General features: G+C 38.7%; 1 protein-coding gene across 4 annotated transcripts in view; it reads right to left on the reverse strand.

The window, feature by feature from the left end:
- Positions 1-25,631, reverse strand: part of LOC122568746 (neurogenic protein mastermind) — a 247,455-nt gene that overhangs the window by 163,125 nt on the left and 58,699 nt on the right. For 2 of the 4 annotated variants that reach the window (XM_043728852.1, XM_043728851.1), the window contains exon 2: positions 17,334-17,450. The exons of the other annotated variants lie outside the window; for them this stretch is intronic. In XM_043728852.1, the coding sequence (XP_043584787.1) occupies positions 17,334-17,450 (117 nt within the window). The remainder of the gene's footprint in view (positions 1-17,333; positions 17,451-25,631) is intronic. 4 annotated transcript variants of the gene reach the window in all.

Genomic DNA, 25,631 nt, shown 5'->3' on the forward strand with positions numbered 1-25,631 from the left:
GGTGTGAGTTGTACTTTTAGTGAATTCAGCAGGTTGGATTTTAAACTGAAATTTTAAACTGTTCGCCGGAGGCAGTTGCTCTCCCTATTTAATTATATAATCTACTATTTTTTTTACCGATTAGCTACCTCTAATCAATTACCGATTCCAAACTTGGATCAAGAAAGCACCGAGTAATTAAAAGTTTACTTAATCAATCAATATGATTTATTTTACAAAGCTGTTGCATCCGAAATCCTATCAGTCAGGGAAATATTAAACTATTACGCGGGAGAAAGGGATTACTTTATTTTAAAATATTCGGAAATATGGAAGATTTTCGAACGCTTTTCTGATGAAATTCTATTTGAATTTTGATTTAATGAAATTCCTTCTATTAATTCTTTGTTCCCAGATTCGATTAACCAATACGTTGCACAGGCGTAAATATTAGCTTGTCCGAAAAGTGTCTTTCCTTTTACAACGACGCATCTTCATACAAACGTGAAACCTAATCTGTCGAACGTTGTGATCTTTATTTTGATAGAACAAAATGAATCATACGTAATTCGATAAAAATAATATAACGTTGTGCGTCCATTGTTTCCTTATAAAGCGAAAGAAACTTTGCGGACGACCTAATATAATAAATATAAATACAAACTTCAAGGCACCGATATTTTTCTTATCTACTGTCAGGAATACTTTCGAAATATGCGAGATATTAAATATGCGTTGGTATTAAAAACACAAATATTTTTTACTCGTCACCGCACGCGAATGATAAACATAGATGGAACAAATAACACGAGCTAACGTACGGTTTCGATTCGTCAACCACGTCTCCAGGAATCACGAGTTTTTCCTCTCCTTTCAAGCAATCACACATAATGCTTCCATCCATCTCCCGCATAGAAACGATCGCGTCGAATCGCGCTGGCCGTATCGTACATCGGCTCGACTTTGCCACGGCTCTAACAAATGGTTAGTATTTATCAACAACAGACCGACTCATTGTGGCCACGAACCACGATCCACCGTGCTCGGAGATGATTCCGAACAAAAACACGTTACTAGTATCGAGCTATGCGAGCAAAATAAAAGACGAGAACTAGAGGAATCTCATGAACAATAGAGAAAGCCAAGGATGGACAAAGGACAGTTACCAAGAATCACTGACGGTCACTGTTAGTCACTAACGATCAAAACGTTGCTCTTTGAAGTTTCTACTCGCCAATTATGTTTTGTCGAGGAATACTTGCAAGCTTTGTATCTTATACGTTTCAGCTAAGTCGATTCTCAATTAGGGAAGATTCACAGAAGATTCATGGGTCCTACGTTTGAGAAGCTTCGTGGAAGATCTATAAATTTTAGGGTAGAAAAGATTGATACGAGATTTATAAATTTCGAGTTAGAAAAGATTCACAGAAGATTCGGATAGATTGAAGTTTAAAAAAGATATACAGAAGATCGTATAGAGATTACATAGATACAACATAGAGCTTGGAGATTAGAAACGTTTCAGATATCTCAGTGCAAAGTCAGCGGTGAAAATCTACTTTCAACGTGAACCTTCGTTGAAAAATATTTGTTTCTTTGATTCAAGAGAGCAAAAATCGCTACCTTATATTCTTCCTTCTGTGTGTATATATTTATACGCTTTTGATCGTATTTACAGTGCATCAGAAAGGGAAGAAAAATGGCATCATTTTCGATCTTATTGTCAAACCACATTACCAAAGTTTCGTGTCAAAAGAGTAAGTGAATAATCGAGAAGTTTTCTTCGAAACCTTTCGACGATCCCGTCTTCCAGATCGAGATCTCCGATAACAAAGACCTTGGAATAAAACTTCACGAACTTCCAAGGAAAATCTTCCTTCGAATAAGATTTAAAAAAAAAAAAAAAAAAGGTGGTCGAATAAAAGGAAGTTCACAATCAAAAATCTTTTCCTATCGAGTAAGAAGCTCAGAGAAGTTTCCTTGATTTTCAGTGATCGTCGTTTCGTTTGTTCCCGACTGATTTTATAGGAAGGCTTGCGTCAACGTCGTCGTGTCGCTTTCTTTCGTCGCGGCCGGAAGTGAAAGATTGCTGCGTCACGCTCAAAGAAAGGCGTTCCTTTATTTCCACGATAACCTGTCTCTTTGTCGATAACGAATCACCGGAGAAAGTAAGATTCCTCATGATCCTCTATCGTTTACTTCTTCGTTTCTCTTGAACACGCTCCTGAAGCTTTGTCGAATCCACCTGAAACCTGTTTTCGATTCAAAACCAGCGCTATGCTCGCTATCCTTGCTTTTATGCAAGATACACCTGCTGTATTTGTCTGCCGAGTGATTCTACGACGATTACGCGGTATTAATCGGCTTTCGGTTGCGTTTCGCGATCCCTGCTCATGGATGCAGGCGGAAGGAACAGTGATTGGAGCGGAAAGCGAGAGGGTGAAAGTGTTTCGAGAGGTAAGAGAAACGATTGGCGAAGGATGAGATTCGCCACGGCGATTGTAACAATCTCCGCTCGGTCATTATCGGTTCAGATGCTCAGGTTGATTTGGTTGATCGTTGTTTCTTAGAAAGATTGATAACAGTAGATACGACGGAGAGGAAATGAGATACAGTTTAGACGCTTATACAGTAATATGTTGTTTGTCGCAATAGAATCTCTTTTATTTGAACAATTCGAGCTATACAGTTTGTGTAACTAAAGCTCACGTCAAATGAAACTTTGTTGATTCTCTCCTATGATCCTTTGTTCATACGTGAAATGTGAAAAGTTTACGTCCGGATGAGTAGATTGAACCGGCAGAAGCTTTTTAAGCGCTTCGCAAAACGTGGACGAGATATCTCGCGACACAATTTCGTTCGTATGATCGTCACGAACGAAGCACCCCGCGATCTGTTTTTCCGCAATTACAACTTTTGCCCTAATAAACAGACACGTGGGATAACTCGTCCGTGGCCATCGTACGAATGATATTGTATATCTCATCCATGCCTGCGAGGCGATTAATTGAAGAATAAATAAAATTTGGTATAAAAATAAATATACAAATAAGTGAACCCTTACGGCGCGAATGGTACAACGCGTCCCACGATCATTTTTATGATAGTGATTGGATTGTTATAATTACTCTGACATCACTGAGACCTATTGAGTTATGAAATTAGCATATTAGTTTCATTATAAATTTTTTCATAATTTTTTCAAACTTGAGCGTAGTATAGTCTGCACTATAATGTTATTATCGAGTGTATTCAAGCAAAGTCTATGAACTATCGAAGTCATTCGAATAATTGCAATACGATAATTCACGTGCTAATTACATCTATCCTTCTTGGACAAATTGAGCAACTGCTTGGATATGATAACGATCGAACAAGAAATTAAACGATCATAATCGATTCACGAAATTTATTTATTAGTTGTGAAACTATTGCTTCGAATCGCGACGAAATACGACTCTGCGTACGATTTCTAAGACAACGCGCGTACTGCACGAGACATTTTTGTAATAGCGTAGCGGGGATTGGAAATGCGTGACGAGGCCCAAAGTGCAGCTACGCAACGGTGACACAAGGCACAAGAACCGCTCGCAGACGGAGATCAAAAGCTGCGTGCAACGGCACACGCCTCTCACTATTGCGAAAGTTTGCTCGGCGCACCGGCAATTCGCAGATATATGAAACGCTCTGTCGAAGCAGATGATTTACCGTGTAGAAACGCATCGTTCGCTTCCTTTCTTGCGCCGCTCGATACACCGCGCTTCGATGCTCGTGACAGTTTAATCGGCGCGTTCAATTTATTACGATAAACGGCCGAAAATTAGCCTTCCTTTAATGGCTCGCAATGGCACACTTACGCGCGCAAACTAAACGATCGCGACGTATTGTTTGACGTATGTAATTAGACAAGTAGACAGTTTTGATGATTTTATTGCAAATGAGGAGAGATCGTGGGCGTTGATTGGCTACTTGAGAAACATCGTTTCTTTGAAAGTAAGCAGGATCGGAGAGATAATTGTCGTGATTAAAGAAAATCAATTATCAACCTGACGATCGATTAAGAAGCTGAATTTTGCGAGATTCGTGCAGTTAATTGATCGTTAATTGATGGTAGATGGTTACTTCGATTAAATAATTTGTTTAGATTTATCGATAAATCCTTCGTTACGCGTGGTTGATACTTGCAATTTGATTAAAGTAAGAATAGTTGTGAGGTTGAAATAAGAGAAGAACTTTAGTTGGAAATTTGTTAGATGAACTTACCAATAAATCTGCATGATTGTAATTCTTGTAGTATATATCTGAAGTACTTACCTGAAACAGAAAAAGATAGTTTCGATTAGATTTACGTGCACAAAGAATATAAATACTTATATACAAATAAACTGTATTCGTTACCATAGTCGAGTAATCTTTGCAATCTCACGAGTCGCCGACCAATGCGCGGAACACAATAAAGGAGATATTTCCTGTAAGCGTCAGACGTGTGCGTCTGAATGCTTTCGCTTAGACAGCGTTCAGGCGCAAAAAGTTTCCTATCAGAATTAGATACTTCATTTACGATGCATTGAAGTCTATACATTACTATATCACATTCCCATTTGAAAGAAGGCGTCAGGAAGAAATACGAGTCCGACCGATCGTAATATGTAGATTAAACCTTAATCTCATACGCATTCTCGGCTGCAACGTACGGTAGAATTCTACTTACTTCAATTTATCTAGGGCAAACGCCACTGCAGATTTTTCTTTCATATAATAGGAATTCGGATAAGCATAACCATCGAGCGAAAATTCATTTAATCGCTGGCTAAAATTTCATTTCTATAAATCGAGGATATTACGTATTTTTATATATACAATATAATGGAACATCATTTATTTGTCCAAATCGGATACACAAATTCAGATATACAATCGAATAGAATTTCACTCGTTTTAAAGCCCATTTATAGCAACGTAATTTTATTCAGTGCTCGAAATAATCACCTCCATATCGCCTGATGAGTATTCCTCCTGCCCCCTGTGCTGTCCTTCTACTCGTCAATCTACTTCTGCACAGTACTGACGCATCTGATGCTTATAGAAAATCTCGCCTTAAGAAAACTACTATGATTCCATACTACAAAACTACAAATCGAGACGATTCCTCCGAGGCGACTAGCTTCTCCGACATAAAACTTTCTCTCGGGAAAGGACAGGACGAGGTCTAGTCCACCTGAACTGGTCGAGCCGAGGAAATTATATCTTCGCGATCGATCGAGAGGGCCAAGCTAGCTAGCCATCGTTGGTCCCTTGCAACCAGCCGGCTGTTCAAACGGTTGGAACACGTTCTTTTCTCCCTTGTTCCGGGGTGATGTAATCCGGGCACGGTATTACCTTTGCGAAGTGTGCGCTCTAATCGACTTATCGTCTTAGCGTAATCGATCCACGCGAACCCGATGTACAAGTCAAAGAAGGAAGAATGGAGCTTGAACGTTTGCTAAACGCGAATAGAGGTGCCCATCTGTAGTTGATCGTGCCGGCTCTGTAATGTAATCGTTTAATCGATGCTAAGCAAGCGGGCACAGGCGAACGAGGAAGCTGACGAAACTCATGGAAATGAGAAACCTGTCCGCCTTGCGAACAATACCGTCTGTCGAGTTGCCATCCTGGCTGACCGAACCGAAATCAAGATCGAAGCTCCCCTTTCCAGCCCCTCGTACCGTTACGAGGCAACCATGCGCAGAATCCTCCAACGATTGATCGCGCTTGCTCAGAGATCGTTTCTTCGTAAGTTTGGAGTTTCTTTTTTGGAGGCTTTGGTTGTCGGGATTTTTCTATTTTTGATCTTATGATAATAGGACGAATGTGACGGAATGAGGGAAACGTTTAGAGTCACAGAGCTTTAGTGAGATAGCGAGATCGTAAAGCTGGCTAGATCAAAGTTAACTTTCCAGCCAGGTGGAGGCTGGATCGTTGTCACGAGCGTCGAATATTTTACTCTACAGCGATAAAACGAAGAATCAACTGCAAAGGATTCGTATCCCTATGTGACGAGAAGGTTTATCATACTTAAGTGACAATACCGTCAAGTCGTAAAATGGTCTGTTAAAACAATAATACGTAAATGTAACTTGGGATTGTATAAAATATACTTCAGCTATAATTATTAGAGCAAGCTTCCTCCGACACAGTCCAGGGACGAGTCCGAGACAAAAATTGCAAATTTAGATAAGTCGAAAATTTTTAAATCTGTTTTAAACTAGGTATAGAATTATCTTGTACCGTTTCATTGCCAAATTTCAATGGAATCCTCATAATGAAGAAGAAGAACCGAACCAATCCCTGTTTAGATTACTGCTCTTCCATATGAGTGGTAGAATGCAAATGCGAGCGTAGATGTCACTGCATCAATCAGTAGCGCTTATGTTACTCTGACACAGAATCGCGCAGCCAGTTTCTAGGCGACCCGGAGATGCAGAGGCTTGCTCTGGCTGGCTGGCTGGCTGGCTGGCTGGCTGGCTGGCTGCGTTTCTAGCGTCTATCGATCCTATCGGCGAGGCTTCGGCGACGGCACACACCGAATACATTTTCACGCTGACTGCTAGCGAAAATGTCTGTACACGCGGCGTAAAATCGACGCTCTGCCTTCACGTTTACGAAACAGCAAGATCAACCGGACGTTTCTGTCAATTAGTAGAAGCTGGGGGTTTCACTTGGTTGGTTGATTAATCTGGTACGATGATATTCGGTCCGGCAGATCTTTGGTTTTTCCAAAAACTCGATTAGCCTCGATCGTTCGCGCGGATTATATTTTTGGTTTTATATCTTAAATGGAGGGACCTTTGATATATAAAATAAAAAATGAATATTTTCTATACACATAATGAACAGCACAATGGTAACTGAACACAGAAATATAAAATTTAATTTCTTTGTTTATTATTTTTTGGTAACAGCTTGCATTAAAATTGGCCATTTCCCATACTGCATTGAACGAAGAATATTGAAATGTTACACACAACGAGTATTTGATAGACTTGCATTTCACATGTTAAAATTGAAATCAGGATTAAAATTAAATTTGATCACGAATACAGATTTATTCGTTACGTCCGGATGGTAGTCGGCAACACGAGCGTGATTCAATGTTACAAAGTAAAAGTACAGTACCTTAAATAAATTTGATTAAAACTCGAAATCTGCGACACTGGTCCTCGCCAAAAAGAAATACGTCATCGCGATGATCGTGTCGATTCTTTCCTCGAAATGAAAAGAAACTATGTCTGGTATTGTTAACTCGCAGCGAACAAACGGACGATTGTTGCCCGTTTGAAGATATAATTCTACTGGCGATCGAATGGTGCGCGGCGCGTGTAAGAAACATCCGCGGCATCCGATAGTATGCGGGCAAGAATGCCGGCGCGATGGGATACAATCGTGATCTAGAATGCGGAAGCGCTGAATTACATACTGGCAACCAATTAATTAACGGGCTAAGTACGTCAATCGAAATTCCCTGCTTAATCCATGCCGACTGCTGAAGCTCGTGCTTCGCGTTGTCTCTCGTTTCTTGTCGAACTTTCTAGCACGACGAGTCACCGACGTAACCGTGTCATTCTTCCGTGTTAGATACACGAATGATACTTGGATATGTCTAGTCAGCGAGGAACACGAATACATTTGGAGAAAATGAGAAAAATTTATTTGAAGATGAGAAAAATGAGCTTGAGGGTTGGAATGTTTGGAATTTTAAGAAAACTTGCAGGATACGACGAAGTTTGATTATTAAATTCGAGAATTAATAGAAGGAAGATTATGAGATTTATTATTTTTTTTTTTTTATTAATCGGTTTGCTTTAATGTAAGTGATTTTTTCCTTTTAGTTTGGTTTGAATGAATGTATTCTGTTTCCAATTTTACAGGCATTTGCGTTACGTCATTAAAAATACATACGCAACGAAAGCTGGTTTGCTTTTATTTTTTAAATAAATACGCTATTACACAGACAAAGAATAAACAGATAAAATATAAAAAATATTTCACAGTACAACGCTCGTATGCACAACTGGCAAATGAACCAAATCTTTGCATTAGCCAAATCTATATATTACGTAATGCTTGTATTATTTTATTTTTGCATTTTAACTTTTAATCTGTATCATACTTTCACCGGTTCTTTGATTGTAATTAACTTACTAATTCCAATTTCAATTTATCTTCAGTTTAGCATCTAACGTTCACTATAACAACAATTTTCTGCAATTTATTTATATAAAACAAATTGAACAATTCAATTGAAATAAAACAGATTGGATCTCCCTCACATTTATTTATAAGAAATTCCTTTCTGCGCAATTCGAAACCTCGAATAATTATTAATAGTAATAATATTAATAATAATAAATTATTCAACAATCTGAATAATATTCGTCTGTAAGGATTCGATATCACACAAGAAGAGCCCAAACTCTTTAATCTCATATTTCCTAAAGTTTCACCTGGTACACGCTCAATCGTGATACCAGTATCGCTATTCTCATCCCTTAGATTTTCATCCAGCGTTTCCACGAACCAACGTTCCACGTCCTGATTCACCATTTACTCCTCAACTTCATTTTCTTCACCTCGCGTGTAATCACCTCCAATCACTTCTTCAAATCCACTTACGTAAGCAGTAAGTACTTCTCGCCTTTCCTCGACATCTAATCCCGAAGCTAATCCAAACCAAACAGAAGGAGAAACAAATAAAACACAAATCAATGGAAAGCGAATGATCGGAACCAAAATCAAAAGCATAATCATCTCCTAAAATGTCGAGGCGAAAACAAGGTTTTATCGTTGATCGAAGAATTCGTTGCGAGGAGGAACCTCGCACAGGAACGAAGAAAATCGCGATCATGTTAAAAAAAAAAAAAAAGAAAAATGCGTGGCGGTCTCTGGCAGGTTGGCTGGCTGTCGTGGTATTATTTCGTGCGAGCGGGAAATTACCATGACAAAGCCGAAATTGGCTGCGCTGAAGCGAGCAGCCCTAAGCAGCACAGCATGTAGCAGTGAAACACAGGTCTCCAGCTTCATGCGCGCGCGCGCGCGCGCTTACTACCACGTTGTTGTACGGCGACCGTCCGCCTAATTGCAGGTGACGGCCGCTGCAAATTTGCCCTTTGGATCGGCCCGTATGTCTCCCTCTCACCCTTTCTTTTACTCTCTCTCCTCATTCTCTCTCTCTCTCTTTCTCTCTTACTTTGCTAAATCGAGCCTTCGAACCGAGAATTGCTACGTTGTTGCCGAGAATACAATCCACCTATTACCGCTCCGTTACAAACAACCTTCGTCGTGAATACCTTGTGTCACGGAGGCGAAAGAAGTAATGCAGCCTCTTTTGTGATGTCCATGGAGGATATTTTGCGTTCCTGGAATTGTTAAGAAATAGAGGAATTCGGGAAACGACGATCGAAGAAGCAGAGAATTGGAAGCGAATTTGTTTGGGAAATTCGTAACGGGGAAATGTTTTTTTTTTGGTATCTTCTATACGAGGCATATACAATTCGATTAATTTAATCGAGATTAAGCTGTTGATTTTTGACGAATTAAGAAAAGAAGCACGCGATCGAGGGTGAATTTGTTTGGCGTAATATGAGGACAAATTGAATAGCTTTATCGGCGTTATACGATTGTTGTTATTAAACAGAGTTTTTATCGGTCCGTTGCAACACCGATAAAATCCAATCGGTACGATAAAAAGAAAACGAAATAAGAATAAAAAAAAGAATGTAAAGAGTATACCAGATATGCAACATTCCAAGCTACAGAGAGTTGCAAAATGTTAATTTAAAATACACTTTTTCGATTGTAGCATTAATTACGCGGTACACTGTACATGTCGAATTTATCACACCACATGAGAAAAAAACGGTCCTTAATTTTAACGATTAGTCTCCAACGTAATTAAGAAGATGGTGAATGGGCGCGGTTCCCCTTTAATTTAGATGCCGTAATAGGTTATAAAGGATTATATGCTTATAATAGGTTATAAAACTTAATTGTAACAGGGGAACCACTTAACTCAAATCTACTTAATTAAAAACAAACTCAAATCTATACGAACTGTTAAAAACAAACGAGAAAAAAAAATATGAGCGTAAGATTAATTTATCTACGCTCTAAAATATATTTAGATATAAAATAAAATTGTTTACATGAATATTGAACATGTTTGCCAATATATGTAAGTTAATATCGTGAGGTAATGATTCGAAAAGCTTATTAATTATGTAAATTATTTTACAAAGCATCGATAGGGGGGGGGGGAAAAAATGGAAGTACTCGAACAGGTTCGACGTTCCGGATGGTTCTAATTCGACGCGAGGTTTCGCCTTGGCGTAATTTGCTCTCGACTTTCACGGAGATCAGCGAAGAAAGTGCATCGAAGAAATGGGAGCGCAAAAGGCGTCGCCTGAGAGGATCTAAGTGCCAAGTTTCTCGAATAATCGAGAACCTTTCGAAGTTGCTCTCTCGCCGTTGATTCATTCCATCATGTGGAATGTTCTTAAACATTAACCAACAAAAAAGACCAGTCTCCTTTTCTGGTGCCAATCATACGAATATATTACATCTATCTCGCGTCTTTATAAAATTTTAGAATCAGTTAAAAGACAGAAAACTGATACGAATTAAACGCTAAGAAATAAATAACGATGAATGGAATTTTATTTTTAGTAGAAATTATTTTGTTCTGTAGAAATTAAACTATATTCGTGTTTGTAACTTAAATATAAAGAAAAAGAAGCTAACCACGATCGTGATGCAAAAATATGTAACGTGTAATAAAATGTTAAACTTCTTTTGATAAAAAGTGATAAATAATGGGTGCTTGAAATTTTATTGGAAATTATTTCTTCTTACGAAGCTGCCACTGGCTCTGTTACTAACTTAAATAAAATTAAAATAAAATGCAATCGCTATGCAGAAATACATGACAAAATTTTGTAGTCATTTTTGATAGAAACTAAAAATTGTCCATAAATGGTAAATGACGAAAATATTTTACTTTATTCCATATAGAATTTACTAATTAAGAAATTAGGAAATTAAGACCGATGATCACACAAAAATAAATCATACGCACCAGCTATCGGAATTGACGTCGATTAAAATTTGTAATAATACTTATTTAAACGGATATCCATTATGAGTAAATATCGCTTACGCTTTAATATTAAGCACTCACTGAATGAATATTAATCATAATGAATGTGGATAAACAATTGGTTTATGCGACTACGTATAATCGTATGAACTGAAGAAGCACAAGGAAATCGTAACTTGTTATCTTTGATTCTACATAAATCGCTTCATTTCCGTCTCTAATATATTATCATAAAAATTACAATAAATCAATTTATCCAATACATCACACGCGCCACACTCTCTAATTTTACGAGTTCTATAACCATAGGCATCGTCGAAATTTTTATATTTTTACGTTACGTTACGTTTAAATTCTGTTACTTTACACAGATCTGCAATATACAAAGGACCTTATAAATGCATATATAGAAAGTGTTCATCGAAATTCAATTAGAAGAGCAGAACTATGTGTTCGGCAGAATGGGCAACATTTTCAGCAATTTTTGTAACAATAAACTTTATGATTACTTCATATTATTTCATTATGTATTCCTAATTTTCCGTTACGGCAAAAACAAACTTAAACTGCGATAATATGCATCGAGACAACGATCTACAGTGAGATCCGTTATAACGAGACGTGATAAAGTGCACGCGTACCGAGCGAAAATTCAAAGTCGATTTTCTCGAAAACAAAGCCTCGAACGAAAAATTTTTATTCTATATTTTCGACTTCTTTTTTAGCGTAGAATCACTCCCTTTCCGCTTGTACCACCAGTTACCAACCACCCTGTACATCTAACCTAAATACCACTTTACCTTTCTATATCTTCTATCATATCCAACTTCTTATAGCAAAACTATATAGTATAAATACAATATATCACTCTATGTAATATACTACAAAAGAGATGCGATATCTTTGTTCCACTTCCAACACATTCATTTGCAAAGAAAACGAAATTTCACCTAAACTATGTACATATTCACGTGTTCACATGATTTAAGATTAACATCTCTCCATCTCCATCTGCATCCCTATTTCATCCTCTTTTTCTTCACCCACTCGAAAACCCACTTAGTGCTCAATCAAAAAAGGAAGAGAAAGATGCAATAAAATATCCCTTATTCTTGCACTTTGCAACAATTTCATGGACGAGTTGAAAACGGAATCGAAATACGCTGGAATGTCTGCTGAAAATTCCCCCGGTACGTGGTAGGCACGACCGACACGGGCCAGAAACAAATCGCGGTAATGAAAATTGAACGGCGGATTACACCGAATCGGCGGGACAAACAGGCGAGCGAGGAGCTTCGTAACAATTCGCCGGTGAAATTGGCCACGTTCCCTTCTTTCTATCTTTTTCTCTTCCTCTTTTTTTTTTTACGTTCGTTGCTTTTCGCAGACGCGTACCACCTCCATTCTTCTCTTCCGAGCTTCACGGTTGAAACTGTTCTCTTTTTTTTCCCAATTTTATTTTTTTCCTTTCCCTCCTCCCCTTGTACGCCGGTTTCGCTACTCCCCTACTTTGCTCTCTTCGGTAGAGAGCAGCGGCAAGCTGCTGCTGGTCGATGCTCTTTTTTCCTGCAAACAAGAGCCGAGAGAGCGCAAGCTCGCGAATTTGCGTGCCACCTTTCTGCCCACGCTCGTTCAGAAACACACCGGCCGGAAATGTTAACACTTTGTCGACCTCGGAGAGGTTCCTCCTGAGCGCTCGCCTCTGATGACTACCGTATGCGAGTTTTATGGGACATGTGCGGTAGTAGCGCGACTTGCTTCCTTCATGTACGGATCGTATGTTCCTTTCGTAACCATATTGCGTTCTTTGGATCGTCTTCAATAGGCGAAAGAATCCGGGTCTGATCGACTATTTTTGATAGATTCAATTCGATTACAAAGATAAGCAAGCGTATTAGCCGAAAGTGTCACGTTTACAAACAAGACCAATGCCAAGAGAGATTTATTAAAAAGAAGAAGCGGCGTTATCAAGTTTCGTATCTTGCAACCTTACACGTTGCTGTACAGTGGATTAATTCATTATGAGTTCATAGAAATAACGAGAGGTGTGTAGTAAAAGCTGCATAATTTAGTGATTATCTTAAGGCTTTGGCTATTACGAGCGTGATCGTTCGCCACGATATTCTCTTCGTATACCTTGATATTACTACACTTACTTACGTACGATGGGAGGATTCTAAGAGACTTTGAAAGCTGATAATAGATACTCGCCAAGAACTATAACACAGAAATGTAGCTATGCAGCACTGAAATATAGTAGATCTTTAATAGGCTAACGAATCAAACTCCAACAGTGTTATAGTGTATAGTTGGCTATTTTTCTATCGAACGTATAGTGATCGAATTTGATTTAAGAAGGTCAACGTTACAACTTCGTCGAAATTTCTCGATCTTACGTCGACGATTCGTACGACGATATCCGAACGATGATCGTTTTGGCATTAAATTGACGCGACCAATACGTTTAGTTTTCACGTTTTGCTCAATTTAGATTATTTTTCGAATAATAACCACGGAAATTCGATCGGTATTTTTCGAGAATCGTGTGCACTGTAGCGCTTGTTGCCTAAAGTTGCTGGCATTCTCAAGGGATATGACGAAGTAACAGGAACGTTCCTGGACTTAGTGGAGGAAGTTGAGAGCACCGAGATAGTCAAACTGAGTAGCAGAGGTTATCCTTCGTCAGCCTTGACTAACCAAAACTTGTGAACTTCACTGTAGGCGATCTTATTTTCGATGTTGGTAACCGAATATCCGACTTTTCAACGATATATTGGCAACTGGACGTTTCTTCCTCGTGTTCCTTTCATTCGAATAACGAAGGCAATGAAATGGAATATTTAGTGAAACGTATGGTAAATCTAATGACGCTTGTATTACAGAATTGTTCGAGGTTGAGGTTTTGATGTAGGTTTAATTTAAGACAAGTTTTCAATACTCTCTAGAGAAATTTTGTTAGCGGTAGAAATAATGAGTTTCTGAAAGATTCGTTTCTCAGATTGATGCGTTTGGGATTTCACTGTTAGGATTCTATGATTTGTAGGATTCGAATAGAGGATGTTGAAGGTGATTTACTTCGCAAGACTATGTGTCGGTAGTCATAAATTCTACGCATGAATTAAAAGATATTCGGTACAAAAGATGGAGGAAAGTCGATTGATTGACGTATAGAAAGTGGAACGTTAGAATGGAAATTTTATCGTTTATCTACATGCATCGACGAAACACGCTTATAAATTATTCATATGTATGATAATTTGCGCAATTTTTAACAACGTTAACGTTCATTAAAAAAAAATCCAATTCCAATAAAATCCTGCACAATTCTATTTACTTTTGACCTTCGACAAAAACATGAGAATAGCTTCTTCAAATGTCACTCTATCGTTAATAATTCCAACTGGCAATATTGTACCCTACATCATCGCAATAAAACCATTAAAATAATTCCATTCAACGTTGCTCTTTAAATGTCAAAAAATATACGTCGGGCGACTCGATAATCTTTTCGATGAGCCTCAAAGCATCATCGACCGAAACAAACCCGCCTAACATTTCAAATCAATTTACCATTAAATTCTACGAAACTTCGTATCTCCGAGACCTCCTCCTTCGATACACGTCCCAAGGAAAAATAAATAAATAAGACTAAAAAGAAAAAAAAAAAGAAAAGAAGAGAAAAAGAGAAGGTAAGGGAAGCGGTGCTTCTTAACGATCGTAATTTACGAACGTTTTCGCAGCGTCGATGAACGCCGGAGGTATACATATTCAGCGCTGGTGGTGCGTGCAGCCGTCTCATTATCAACATCCCGGAAATCTAGCTCGCTATAAACGGGATTTTATGGATGCATGTAGACTGGCAAGTCGTCACCGAAACGCGGGTTAAGAGTAGCAGGGTTTAAAGGTCAACCAAACGATACGTATCCTCGGTCCACCTGCCGATGCACCTTAATTGCATCGTTAGAAGCTCTCGTTAGCGCTGACCAAAGGTGCACGCGCAAGGTTTGCAGCTGAACAGCGGAACTCACGGTAAGAATCTTTCAGTGAATAATATCGCTGGCGAGAATTCACAGGCGAAAGAATTGCTTCGGATTAGATTTCTTTAGAAAGAAATGTTCCGCTATCTTCTATTTTTCTATTTCTCTATATTGTTTTAAAAATATCAAAATATCAAAAAATAAAATTCGATAATAATATCAATTGACTGAAAAAGAACGTAATAACGAGATGTTGCATTAACACAATCTGGGCCCCTAATGGGTTAAGTACACCGTCCGATTGACTTTATGGCATCAGAATAACTATCACGAAGGCTATCCTTGTATCGTTATATGAAAGACGACCGTGAGAGCCGTCGCGACGCGAGATCAACAAGTCGAAGAACGTCCACGGGTGTTTCGACGAGGGCAGCGTTTCGACACGGCTCGTTCTCCGAATAATTGCCATGGGGACGACGTTAAAGTCTGTGAAAGCAGCCTGATAAGTAATGAATCGACGCTAATATGTATCACTCGCAATAATTTCTCTATATTAATATCGTCACCAATGTCGGCTCGTTGCACCTGCATTATCAGATTACACGTGCAGCTGCATCCGAGTGGGAATCGCGCCGCCACACTTTACGAGCAGTTTATGCGCAACGCACCGTGCCGACGTGCCTCTACTAAATTATTCTAGGACGATAAGAAAGCTTCGATCCATATCGTAACGCAGTTGCTTTGCATCGGCCGAATCTACTGTCAGCGATTAGAGTCCTATGTATAGTCAAATGGAAGAGATATGTTAAACATAAGTTGACGGAAGAAAAGTAACAAAATTGTACACTACAAGCCCATTGTTCTGTTATCAATAACGTTATTGATAAGATAGAAACGTAATGGATATTTCGATATATTAATAATATCGTTAAGTATCAATAAGATATCAGATCAACTGTGACTTTTGTTTCTCTTCGTAGTAGAATTTAATAAAATTTTATACGACATATAACTTGAAGAGTAGATAATTAGAGTAACGTAATTTGTTACTTTGCGCACGAAGCATATTCATTATGTACGAATTTTGAATATCTATTAACCAACGTAAATTTACTCCAAAATTTGCCGCAACATACGTAACTCCAGAAAACAATGGCAGAAAACCACTCGACCCGATCGAAATTCCACTGCAATTAACTTCTCCTTTCTCCTTCTAATTTTCCTAATCACATCCAACGAGCGAGACTCGAACTATTTCACCTCGACGTTCAGCTGAATACACGACAAGAAAACGGGACAGAATTTATCCCCGTGAAAGTACAATCAACAACGAGGCTCGGGTAGAAAAATGCAACGGCGCGAACCTTTTTGGGTCACGGAAGCTGCAGCGAGAAATTCACGCTTACAAAGTGCACCGGCCAACTGAAAAACCGCGGTCGGTACCATAAAATATCCAGCGAATGGTGCATCGTAGCGACTCTCTTTCCTTCTTTCTTGCCCTTGGTGGCGAGACTGCTGGAGAACCGCATTATGAAAATGCATCCGTCAAGCCTGATATTTCATGAACGATGCCCGTGCGAGGTCGAGCGGGTTCCTGCGACTTACGAGCAGCCATAAACCGACCACCCACCAGCTACTTGTACTTCCAGGTACTTTTCTGGAAAGACAAGACACGTCTACTATCTGTCGATCGATTACCATTTTAAAAACTTTTCCTAATCATAAGCTCAATGGTCAAACTATTGTCTATCCGATGCAATGTACCAGTAAATCATTTTAATTTTCAACAAAGAATTTTTTATCAATAACAGGAACACATTTTCTCTGATATTTTTGCAGAGACGCGGCGTGCTAAAATTTGACAGTAATATTTTATCAAGAATCAATACATTTACTGTTTAGTTAGTTAACAATTTGCTGAAATCCATTGCAAAATCATTTCCATACGATATTTATTTGTTCTAATCACGACATTTTTCCTTACAGATGTCAACGAACTCCTTCGAAACAATCGTAATAAATAATACATTCATTTTTACAAACATTTTAATCTCCGTGAGACATTGAAGAAATCAATACAGCGCTTTTCGTCTTTTTTTTTTTTAAACTAACGTTTCGCGCTGTAATTTGTGCAAAAATCAATCCAGCGGCTCTTAATCACTGTCGCGTGGCAAGATTTAACGGAGGAGAATCCTCGTTGACACGTTCTCGGATAAATGTCGAGGAAGGGAAGAAAAGCAGCATACCGGAGTATTTCCAAATCCCCCGACGTCCTCTAGCCGAGTATCGACAGGAGAGCGATGCCGATGATAGGGCCTGGCCGTAGGTGTAGCGCGAATTTCGTGACCTGGATAGCGACCGAGCTGAAATGGAGGAAACCTTCTACCATAGCTTGCTTTAACTATTCGTTTCAATCGAAAATTTCTCCATTTTCTTTCCTCTTTTACCTCTCTTTATCGTTCGATGCATTTTACCACGTTGGCTATCAGATAAATTTTCTTTCTGTTTGTTATTTACGGTCTCAATACTTTTTTCACGGTATAACTGTATGTATGGCTTTGAAATTTTGCTTAAAACAGGATAATACAAGTCAGAAAAAAATAAATACGCAGGGCGTTCGTTCTAATATTCCGCACGATTTGATTGATTTTAGTAAAAATTTCATTTCTTATTTTATTTTTCCGGTAACGTAATAAAAAACTCGTTATTAAGAAACGTTTGTCTGTGTCGAATAAGAATAAGGAAATACATTTTTCTTCGTAGTAAAGTGAAGATTAAGTTTTATCAGCGGAGATCAAATAACCATCTTTAGATCAACTTTCATAGCACTCTACAAATTCGAGAGTTATTGCGCAACAAAATTTTATCGACGTTTATTTCGTAATTCGCGAATAATCGAGCGATATATCAATGATAATATTAGGTTATAGTAGCGGGACTCGGCAAGATTAACTGGAAATTATGAGAATATATTCGCGTGGCGAACGGCTTCGTAAATTAATTTGCATCTAACTCGACGTTACCGATGCAATAAAATACGACACCGCCACGCGAACAACTCCGGGGAGTCGTTAAAATGGACATGGATAATGCGAAATTTCGGTTAATTGGAATAGGTTCAATGGGAAATTAAGGTACTGTAACTGGAATCAAAGATACTAGTGATTTGAGAATGATAAAGTTCTTTCTCAATATTAGTAGACTCAACCGTAGTTTCTTAACAAAACAAATTGTGCAAATATTTATTATTCGTTGCTATCTAAATACTAAATAAACATAATACTAGATACTAAAGCAACATTGTGATCTTTTAGTATATGCAAAATTATTATAGGAAATTGTGGCAAAAGTATCCTTAAGGTTAAAAATCACCATATAGACAATGAGATGATAGTTCAGTAGTAGAGTACAGAATCAGCGAAAGCATCAAAGATAAAATTACGTTTGGACCATATTCTCATCCGCCATCGTGAATAAGAACGATCATCCTCGAAAGCAGACAAAATCGCCGGTGTAGCACGATGTTGCGTGCGAGCAACATTCCATCGTTGCTCCACAATGGCCAGGATATTACGACAAAATGGGTAAGTCGAGGTTTCTTTCTCAAGCGTCTTTTCACCGTGTCGCCAGTTGCAAAGGAGGTCAATGTTTACCGCGACGAACATCCGAGAGTGGAGGCGCGGTAAAACCGCTATATGCGTTTTTTCGTACTCCGAAAGATACAAACGGAAAAAGAACGCTCGATGAACACGAAAACGACGACGATGATCGGCGAAGAAAAATCATGAGGACAATCGTCGAAAGAGAATCAACACTTATTATTATTTTTGAAATTGATTATAACGGATCAGTAGCAACTCATTGTCAATTCGAGTCATCGACTGAACTTTATCATATTTAGAAGAGGTGAATAAGCATTTTATTTCAGTATCAAGTATCTAAAGTATATGTAGGATATGCTCTCATTATACCGTATCTCGTAATGTTAACAAATATGCTGTAATAACGTTGTAATAATAACAAATCTTCGTAATCTGAATACGTCTAAATATACTGTTAATACGAATAGATTCTGTAAAACTTACATCAGATATTTGATAACAACAATACTCTACTATACACGTGCAACAACATCTTTTCCTTTTCGCTAGCCTCCCTCGAATATTTTTACGCATATTTCAAATTTTATTTAAAAATCATCATCATCATCATCATCATTATTATTATTACTTTGTTTTCGTAAGAAACATCGTTTGTATACGGTAGAGAAAATAAAATAGAATTATATGAACACAGAAACAGAACAAAAGTACGACATACTGAGACTACTAATCCGTTCACCTAACCTGATTCATAACGCGTTACAAACCAATTCCAATCGATCTTGGAAGCGGAAGCTCGGCAGAATCCGGGTTATCTTGCGCGTCAAGTAGAAACCTCGACGATTGTTCAGCCGGCGACAACCGTTGCTCGTTCAAAGGCGCGCGCGCGCCATCAAGATCGCCACAAATCTGCGACAGATCGCATTTCAAACCTCGACTATTCGTATATTCGATCTGGTTTCCGTGAGACGCAGCTGGTTCGCGACGAAAAAATAAAATAATTGCGGCTCTCTCGAGGTTGGCTTCGACGAATGGCTCGAGGACCAACTCTATCTCTCGTTTCCATCCATTCTCGTTGCCTCTCTTTCCTCTCGTTCTGTCTTTTTCTCTGTCTCCGTCCCATTTGTTCGGAGAGAACAGTGCAGAGTACAACGAAAACCCACAACGCTGGTACAAGTCGAGCATGGAACAACAGGGGAGGTAGATGGTGGATGATGGACTCTCTCTCTATACGCGTATTCGCCATTTCTAATATGTCTGAACATATCTGGACGTCGTAGCTGTACTATGGAAACCTAAATCGTTAGCGGAACTCGATTTGCAATCCTCTTATTACGAGTGGAAAGGAAAATGCATTTGGATACATGAAAAGAGATTGGTGCATCGAACATTGCTGAATCGAAACAACATTTCAGGGTTTCGAGTTTTGAAAGGAAAAACTGAATTATTGAAATTGGATATTTTATATGATCATTTTATACGGATTTTTAAGATTAAAGAATATATTTCTCGGGACAATTCTTCTCCACAATTGAGTAGTATATTTCGTCTATGACAGTCATGATACAATATCGTGCTAATATATCGTGTCTAATAAATTGAACTGATATTATAATTGTACCACAGATATGATTTATAGATATAAATTATGTATGTTCTTCATAGCTAAAATGTGATCGGGATTAAGTGAATTTTCTTGAATGCTTAAATTATGCGCATATTATTCAAATAGATAAAACTTTGTTTTAAACATTATCTACTTGCAATGTAATTTATAATGGAAAATATATCAGAAAGAACGATAAATATCTATACCGCGGCAAGGTGAATTATCGACAAGTTTGATAAACCGGTTTGGTGAACAGTATCGCGTTAATTGCGCTAAAATGATCGATCCTTAAATATCAGCGACCAATTGGCGAACGGCGCATACGCTATTATGTGCGCAGCGTGAAAATGGCAGTTTGTAAAATAGGTAAAGCATAAATATTCGCCATTGACCCTAGCGGAGGTAAAACAACGTTATTGGGCACACTCCCAATAGCCAGGTATCGGACTATAATTAAGCCCTATTCTTTGTGTGTGCGAGAATTAACTCCCACCACCAGCGAAAATTCGCAAATATCGTGAAACAACGTTCGCCATTGGATTTAGTAGTATAAAAAAAAGGAAAGGAGAAGATAGAATCATAATCATAAAAATAGATCATTCCTCTTGCATTAAACTCATATTATTACATTGCGGAGGTGAAAAATGAAATCAAACACTTATAAAGAGCCATCGAATTTTTCCTACACTGATTTTTGAAAGAACACGAACCTATAACACGATATCTCTAATATTATATTCTTCATCTTACAAGAAAATTCCATTCGTTCTTTACATTACTTTTCAACTTCGCGTACCAAGATCGGGTAAAGTATGATGGCGCATGCGCGTGCCCAGTCCAGAAAGTCTTCGACAATTTCGCGCGGTCCATTCGAATACTCCATTCAGAATCGATACCCCGCCCTACGAGTTTAACAATTCGTTGCTCGATTATACATACGCGAAACTTCCAAATCCCCTTGATAAAACGGTAGAAGCTCGAGGAAAATTCGCGACGATGGTTTTGCATGGAGTCGAACGACGTAGCCGAAGCGCAGCATGCTCGCCATACCGAAAATATCAATATGCACGGAATGACTCGACCAGTGATACAGGAAGCTGACTCACACGCGAGCGTCGCGTGCATACAGCCTCACACAGGCGAGTCGTGCCGCGTTCTAACAGTATTGCACACGCATTTACACGTTTTCGAGTTCCCCCTCGTTTCCAGCTACCAATTCCCCCACTATTATCCATTCCAACCCTCACTGTTACTCCTACCAACTCGCAACGCAACCCCTCTCTAACGCTGCAACCCCCACCATCGAGTTTCCATCCCTCCAACACCCGTCGTTTCCCCGCTATCGCCGCTCCACTCCTACCTTCTACGCTTCTCTCCCTTCCACAACGTTGTTTTCACTCTCTCGACGGTCCCACCTGCGGTGAACAACACCGAGTCCTTGTCTATGAACTCGTGAGTTCGTCGACAGGAAAGGACCTAGGGAGGGGAGGAGAGGTGGCGAGGCAGACGAAGGGCGAGGATGAAGGAAAAAGGAGCGAGAAGAGTGGACGTGGTAGGGGAGAAGCAGGCGCAGGATATGCAGAGCTCGACGTGTGCTAGAGAATCTACCGCTACCTTTCCGCATATCCTTTCTCCGTGAAGGCAGCGTGCGCGCGTACAGTCCGCGCCGATTTACCGGGGAGGAAAGGCGGCCGCGGCCTATCTTGTAGAGTACCTACCACTCTCGACTCGCGGCCGCTGTACTAATCGCGTTGTTACGCCGCGAGCTGCCGGCAACACACACGGAAAGCGCAAGCGTGTGTGCTGTACTGTCCTAAGCAAAAGCCTCGGGCATTCCGCGACTTGGCCTCGCTTTGCCTGACTCTAGCAGTGGCGTGGCGTGGCGTGGCGTGGCTTCGATCGTTCGCCACTGTTCCAAAGGCACGCTGCGCCGAGTATCGTGGAAAATGTAGACAAAATTCATCGAGCTTATGGGGTAATCGTCTCCGGCTTTTTACGATTCTATGCTATTAATTTTATCGAACTATGGACAATCTGTGTAACATTTGATTTCTGCCTTCAATTTTAATTTCTTTTCTCTCTTCCTATACAGTTTTTAGATAATACGCTTGTTTTTACTTTAATCTTGATCAAATTCAGGTCGTAAGAAATATTTCTATTACTCTTCGCTGTCAAATTTTTTTAGTCATATGAGAATGATACAAAATTTAATATAAAGAATTTGAACCTGCATATTTAATTAATATGTACATGGCATAGTAATTATTCGAGGAAAAGATAGTATGATATGCGAGGTTACTTTCTGTATATTTTTGATGCTCTAAAATACCGAGTTTGGTAGGCATCATTTTTTATAGAGATAGATGTTGAGCGTTCGATCAGCTCGAGGTAGAGTATACGATTAAAAGATAATTGGATCACCGGCGGGTAGGAGGATTCGATTTTTTACCCCTTTCATTTTAATTGGACGCGATATAATAGAAGGTGGGAGCGTGCCAAAACACGTTCATGAAAATATTCCGCGTTCCGTTGGCAATCGGTCCTGTAGTCCGCTGGCTCGCGATCAATCTGCTTCGTCGTGGAGGTTCGTCGAATTTTCGACCGAGATTTCACTTTTTATCGACTGGTTAGCATGTTATCTCATTGGATTAGTAATATTCGAATTCTTCGCCGATATTTCGAAGTGCAGACGACGTACACAAGCTCGCTAACGTATTCGAACACTTAGAGACAGCTTTTGTGACTCGACTATCAGAATTACGTCGTAAAATTTGAAATCGATCTAAAAATATATGCAGAAGCAAGAAATTATGCATAAAAATTATGCAAATTATAAAAATAATACAAAATATGTAATTTTTGTAGTCTATGTTCGAAAAGAAAATAATCCGAATATCGAAGAAAATAAAATTTGAATGTTCAATCAATTTCTATGATACGAGTCGTAGGAATGAAAAAGTCTGCCGACGATGAATAGGTAATTAACGCTAGTCTTCTACATTTAGTAGAAATACGGTAAAAATGTTTTGATAAGACGGGTCTGGAGCAAGATCTTACGACAGTATCACCTCTGGGAGATTTTAATGAAATTTTTCAAGATGAATCTAAAGGTTGCATAACGATATTCTAAGGAATATTTCATTTTCTTCGTATTTACAAAGCAAAAGTCCTGCTAAACAAATCACAGTTGGTCAGAATAAACTTCGTTAATCCTCTCCTTTTACTATAGCTGCATAACTTATAATTTCTTCCTTTCGATGATCTTCAAACTTTGATTTCCTATCTTTTTCATTTTTATTGCGTCCTTCGATCGTGATATTATGTTTTATAGATTACTTGGAAAAGATTTTAATAATAAAAATTCTTTCGCATATATTCAGGTAAAAGCATATTGTACACTAATAAAATCCTCAGGCTATGAATTTATGCAAAGGAAAAATTTGATTACGTTTTAACTTGCGAACCGAAAGGAAACTTGCACGTTCAACAGATAATAAAGGAACTGTTTGAACACGAACACCCTTCGTCTATAAAATTTTACTATGAGAGTGATGAAAACTTTTCAAACAAATATAGAAATGAATCACGAATATACTGTTCTTCAAACCTAACCGAGATGTAAGTTAGGTTTCTTGGTTGGTTTGATGCGAAGGAAAGAATTCCCAATTACAAAGGATCATTTTATAAAGTTCTCGTTTGGTTTTTCTCCAACTCAAGCATCACTCCAACAAATACAAATATAAAATACAATGACCACCGGAACAAGGATATAAAATACTCAACACATTTTCTGTTATTAGGTATTATCTGTTTTGACTAATTCTGTGTCTGAATCACTACTCGTATTGCCGCATAAAATCAAACAATGCCTGAAAACACGAGTACAAAGAATTAAACTGCAATTTCTCAGTCAAATATGTTCTCCAACATCCTCTGAACACTCCTTATTCTTTACCAACACGGTATTATTCACTTGGCACGTTGCGTGGCTCGCAGCATTGACTTCAACAACGAGTATACACAAGAATCTTCGTCGACTCGTAGTTGCTCGCGAATGAGAGCCTTGCGGCATCACGGACACGCTCGTTTTTCGTTCATCGGGTCCACGAGAGCGTGCATCACGGATCCTCTACTCGATCATTACGCTATTTACATAAAAGTTGGTGCAATTGTCGGGAGCAATGATTAGTCGGGATTACAGAAATCAGAAATGGAGAGGCGCAAGAGGGACACAGGTGAGAAACTGGGTAAACCTTGATATTATCTGCCCCTGCATTTTTCCATTTCCCCTCGCGATGGCAAAAACAACGTTTACTAAACGATACGTGCTATCGAGCACCGTTAAAATATAGTCCAGGTCCAAACGAGAGAACAACGATAGCCGCTTCTCCTAATTGGAAAGAAAAGATCGTACATCGAACACGTATTATCAGTGGCATTGCTCGGCCAGGAGAAGCTAACGATTATAACCACAGAAAAAACGTCAGAGTAGCGCAATGAAATTTACGGATTTGTGAAAAAAGATTACAGTGAGGCAGGTTTATACGAAATGCGGCTAAGTTTGTGGTATGTATATGAACTAACCGATTGCTCGTGCAAAACACGATAGAATTGTAGATTAAGTTTGTTTCTTGCTGCTTTCTTAAGCTTCTTAAAAAAGAAAATTTTGTTGGATTTGTATATTCTTAACACTTGCCTGACTCATTCTACTTGTGTTTATAATGATGCTTCCGCATTTGCATAAAAAGGCATTTTTAGTAGAGGAAGAAGACTAGACAAAGATGTCAATAACGTTGGTAAATAATTAAAATAATGTGATAAGCTTAATACGTAAGCTTCTCAGAAGCCAAATTGATCAAAGTTGTGCTTTTTCATATTTTTTTAAATCATCTATCATTGTAAACCTTGAGTGTTACGGTTAATAGCAAAATATGTACAATATACAGAAATAAATATCTGAGAAAATTTTCTATAAAAGATAAATCCAATTAAAAATAAACGCAGCCGCTCACCAAAAAGCGCTTAGCAACTTCATTGGTGGTCGCGATCTACATTCTGAGATTATACATAATTTGCAGCAATCTACAAGGCCGCAGTAAGTCGATTTTTATCGAGGCATGTGACAAGTTAACATGGATGCGTGAAGGTGCAAGGAGACTTTCACTTTGAAATGCAACTTCGCGACAGTGGTTTCAGGTTTTTATCGAAGGTCGGAGGTGTGACAAGTTTGACTTGGATTAGCTGCTTTAGATGGTAATAGAATAGTTTCAGTAAAAGACAAGAATGCACTTTCCAATAATAGTTTTAAACCAACTCTCCAACAACGTAATAAG

Source organism: Bombus pyrosoma, linkage group LG6, assembly GCF_014825855.1.
Source record: "Bombus pyrosoma isolate SC7728 linkage group LG6, ASM1482585v1, whole genome shotgun sequence".
Lineage (NCBI taxonomy): Eukaryota > Metazoa > Arthropoda > Insecta > Hymenoptera > Apidae > Bombus > Bombus pyrosoma.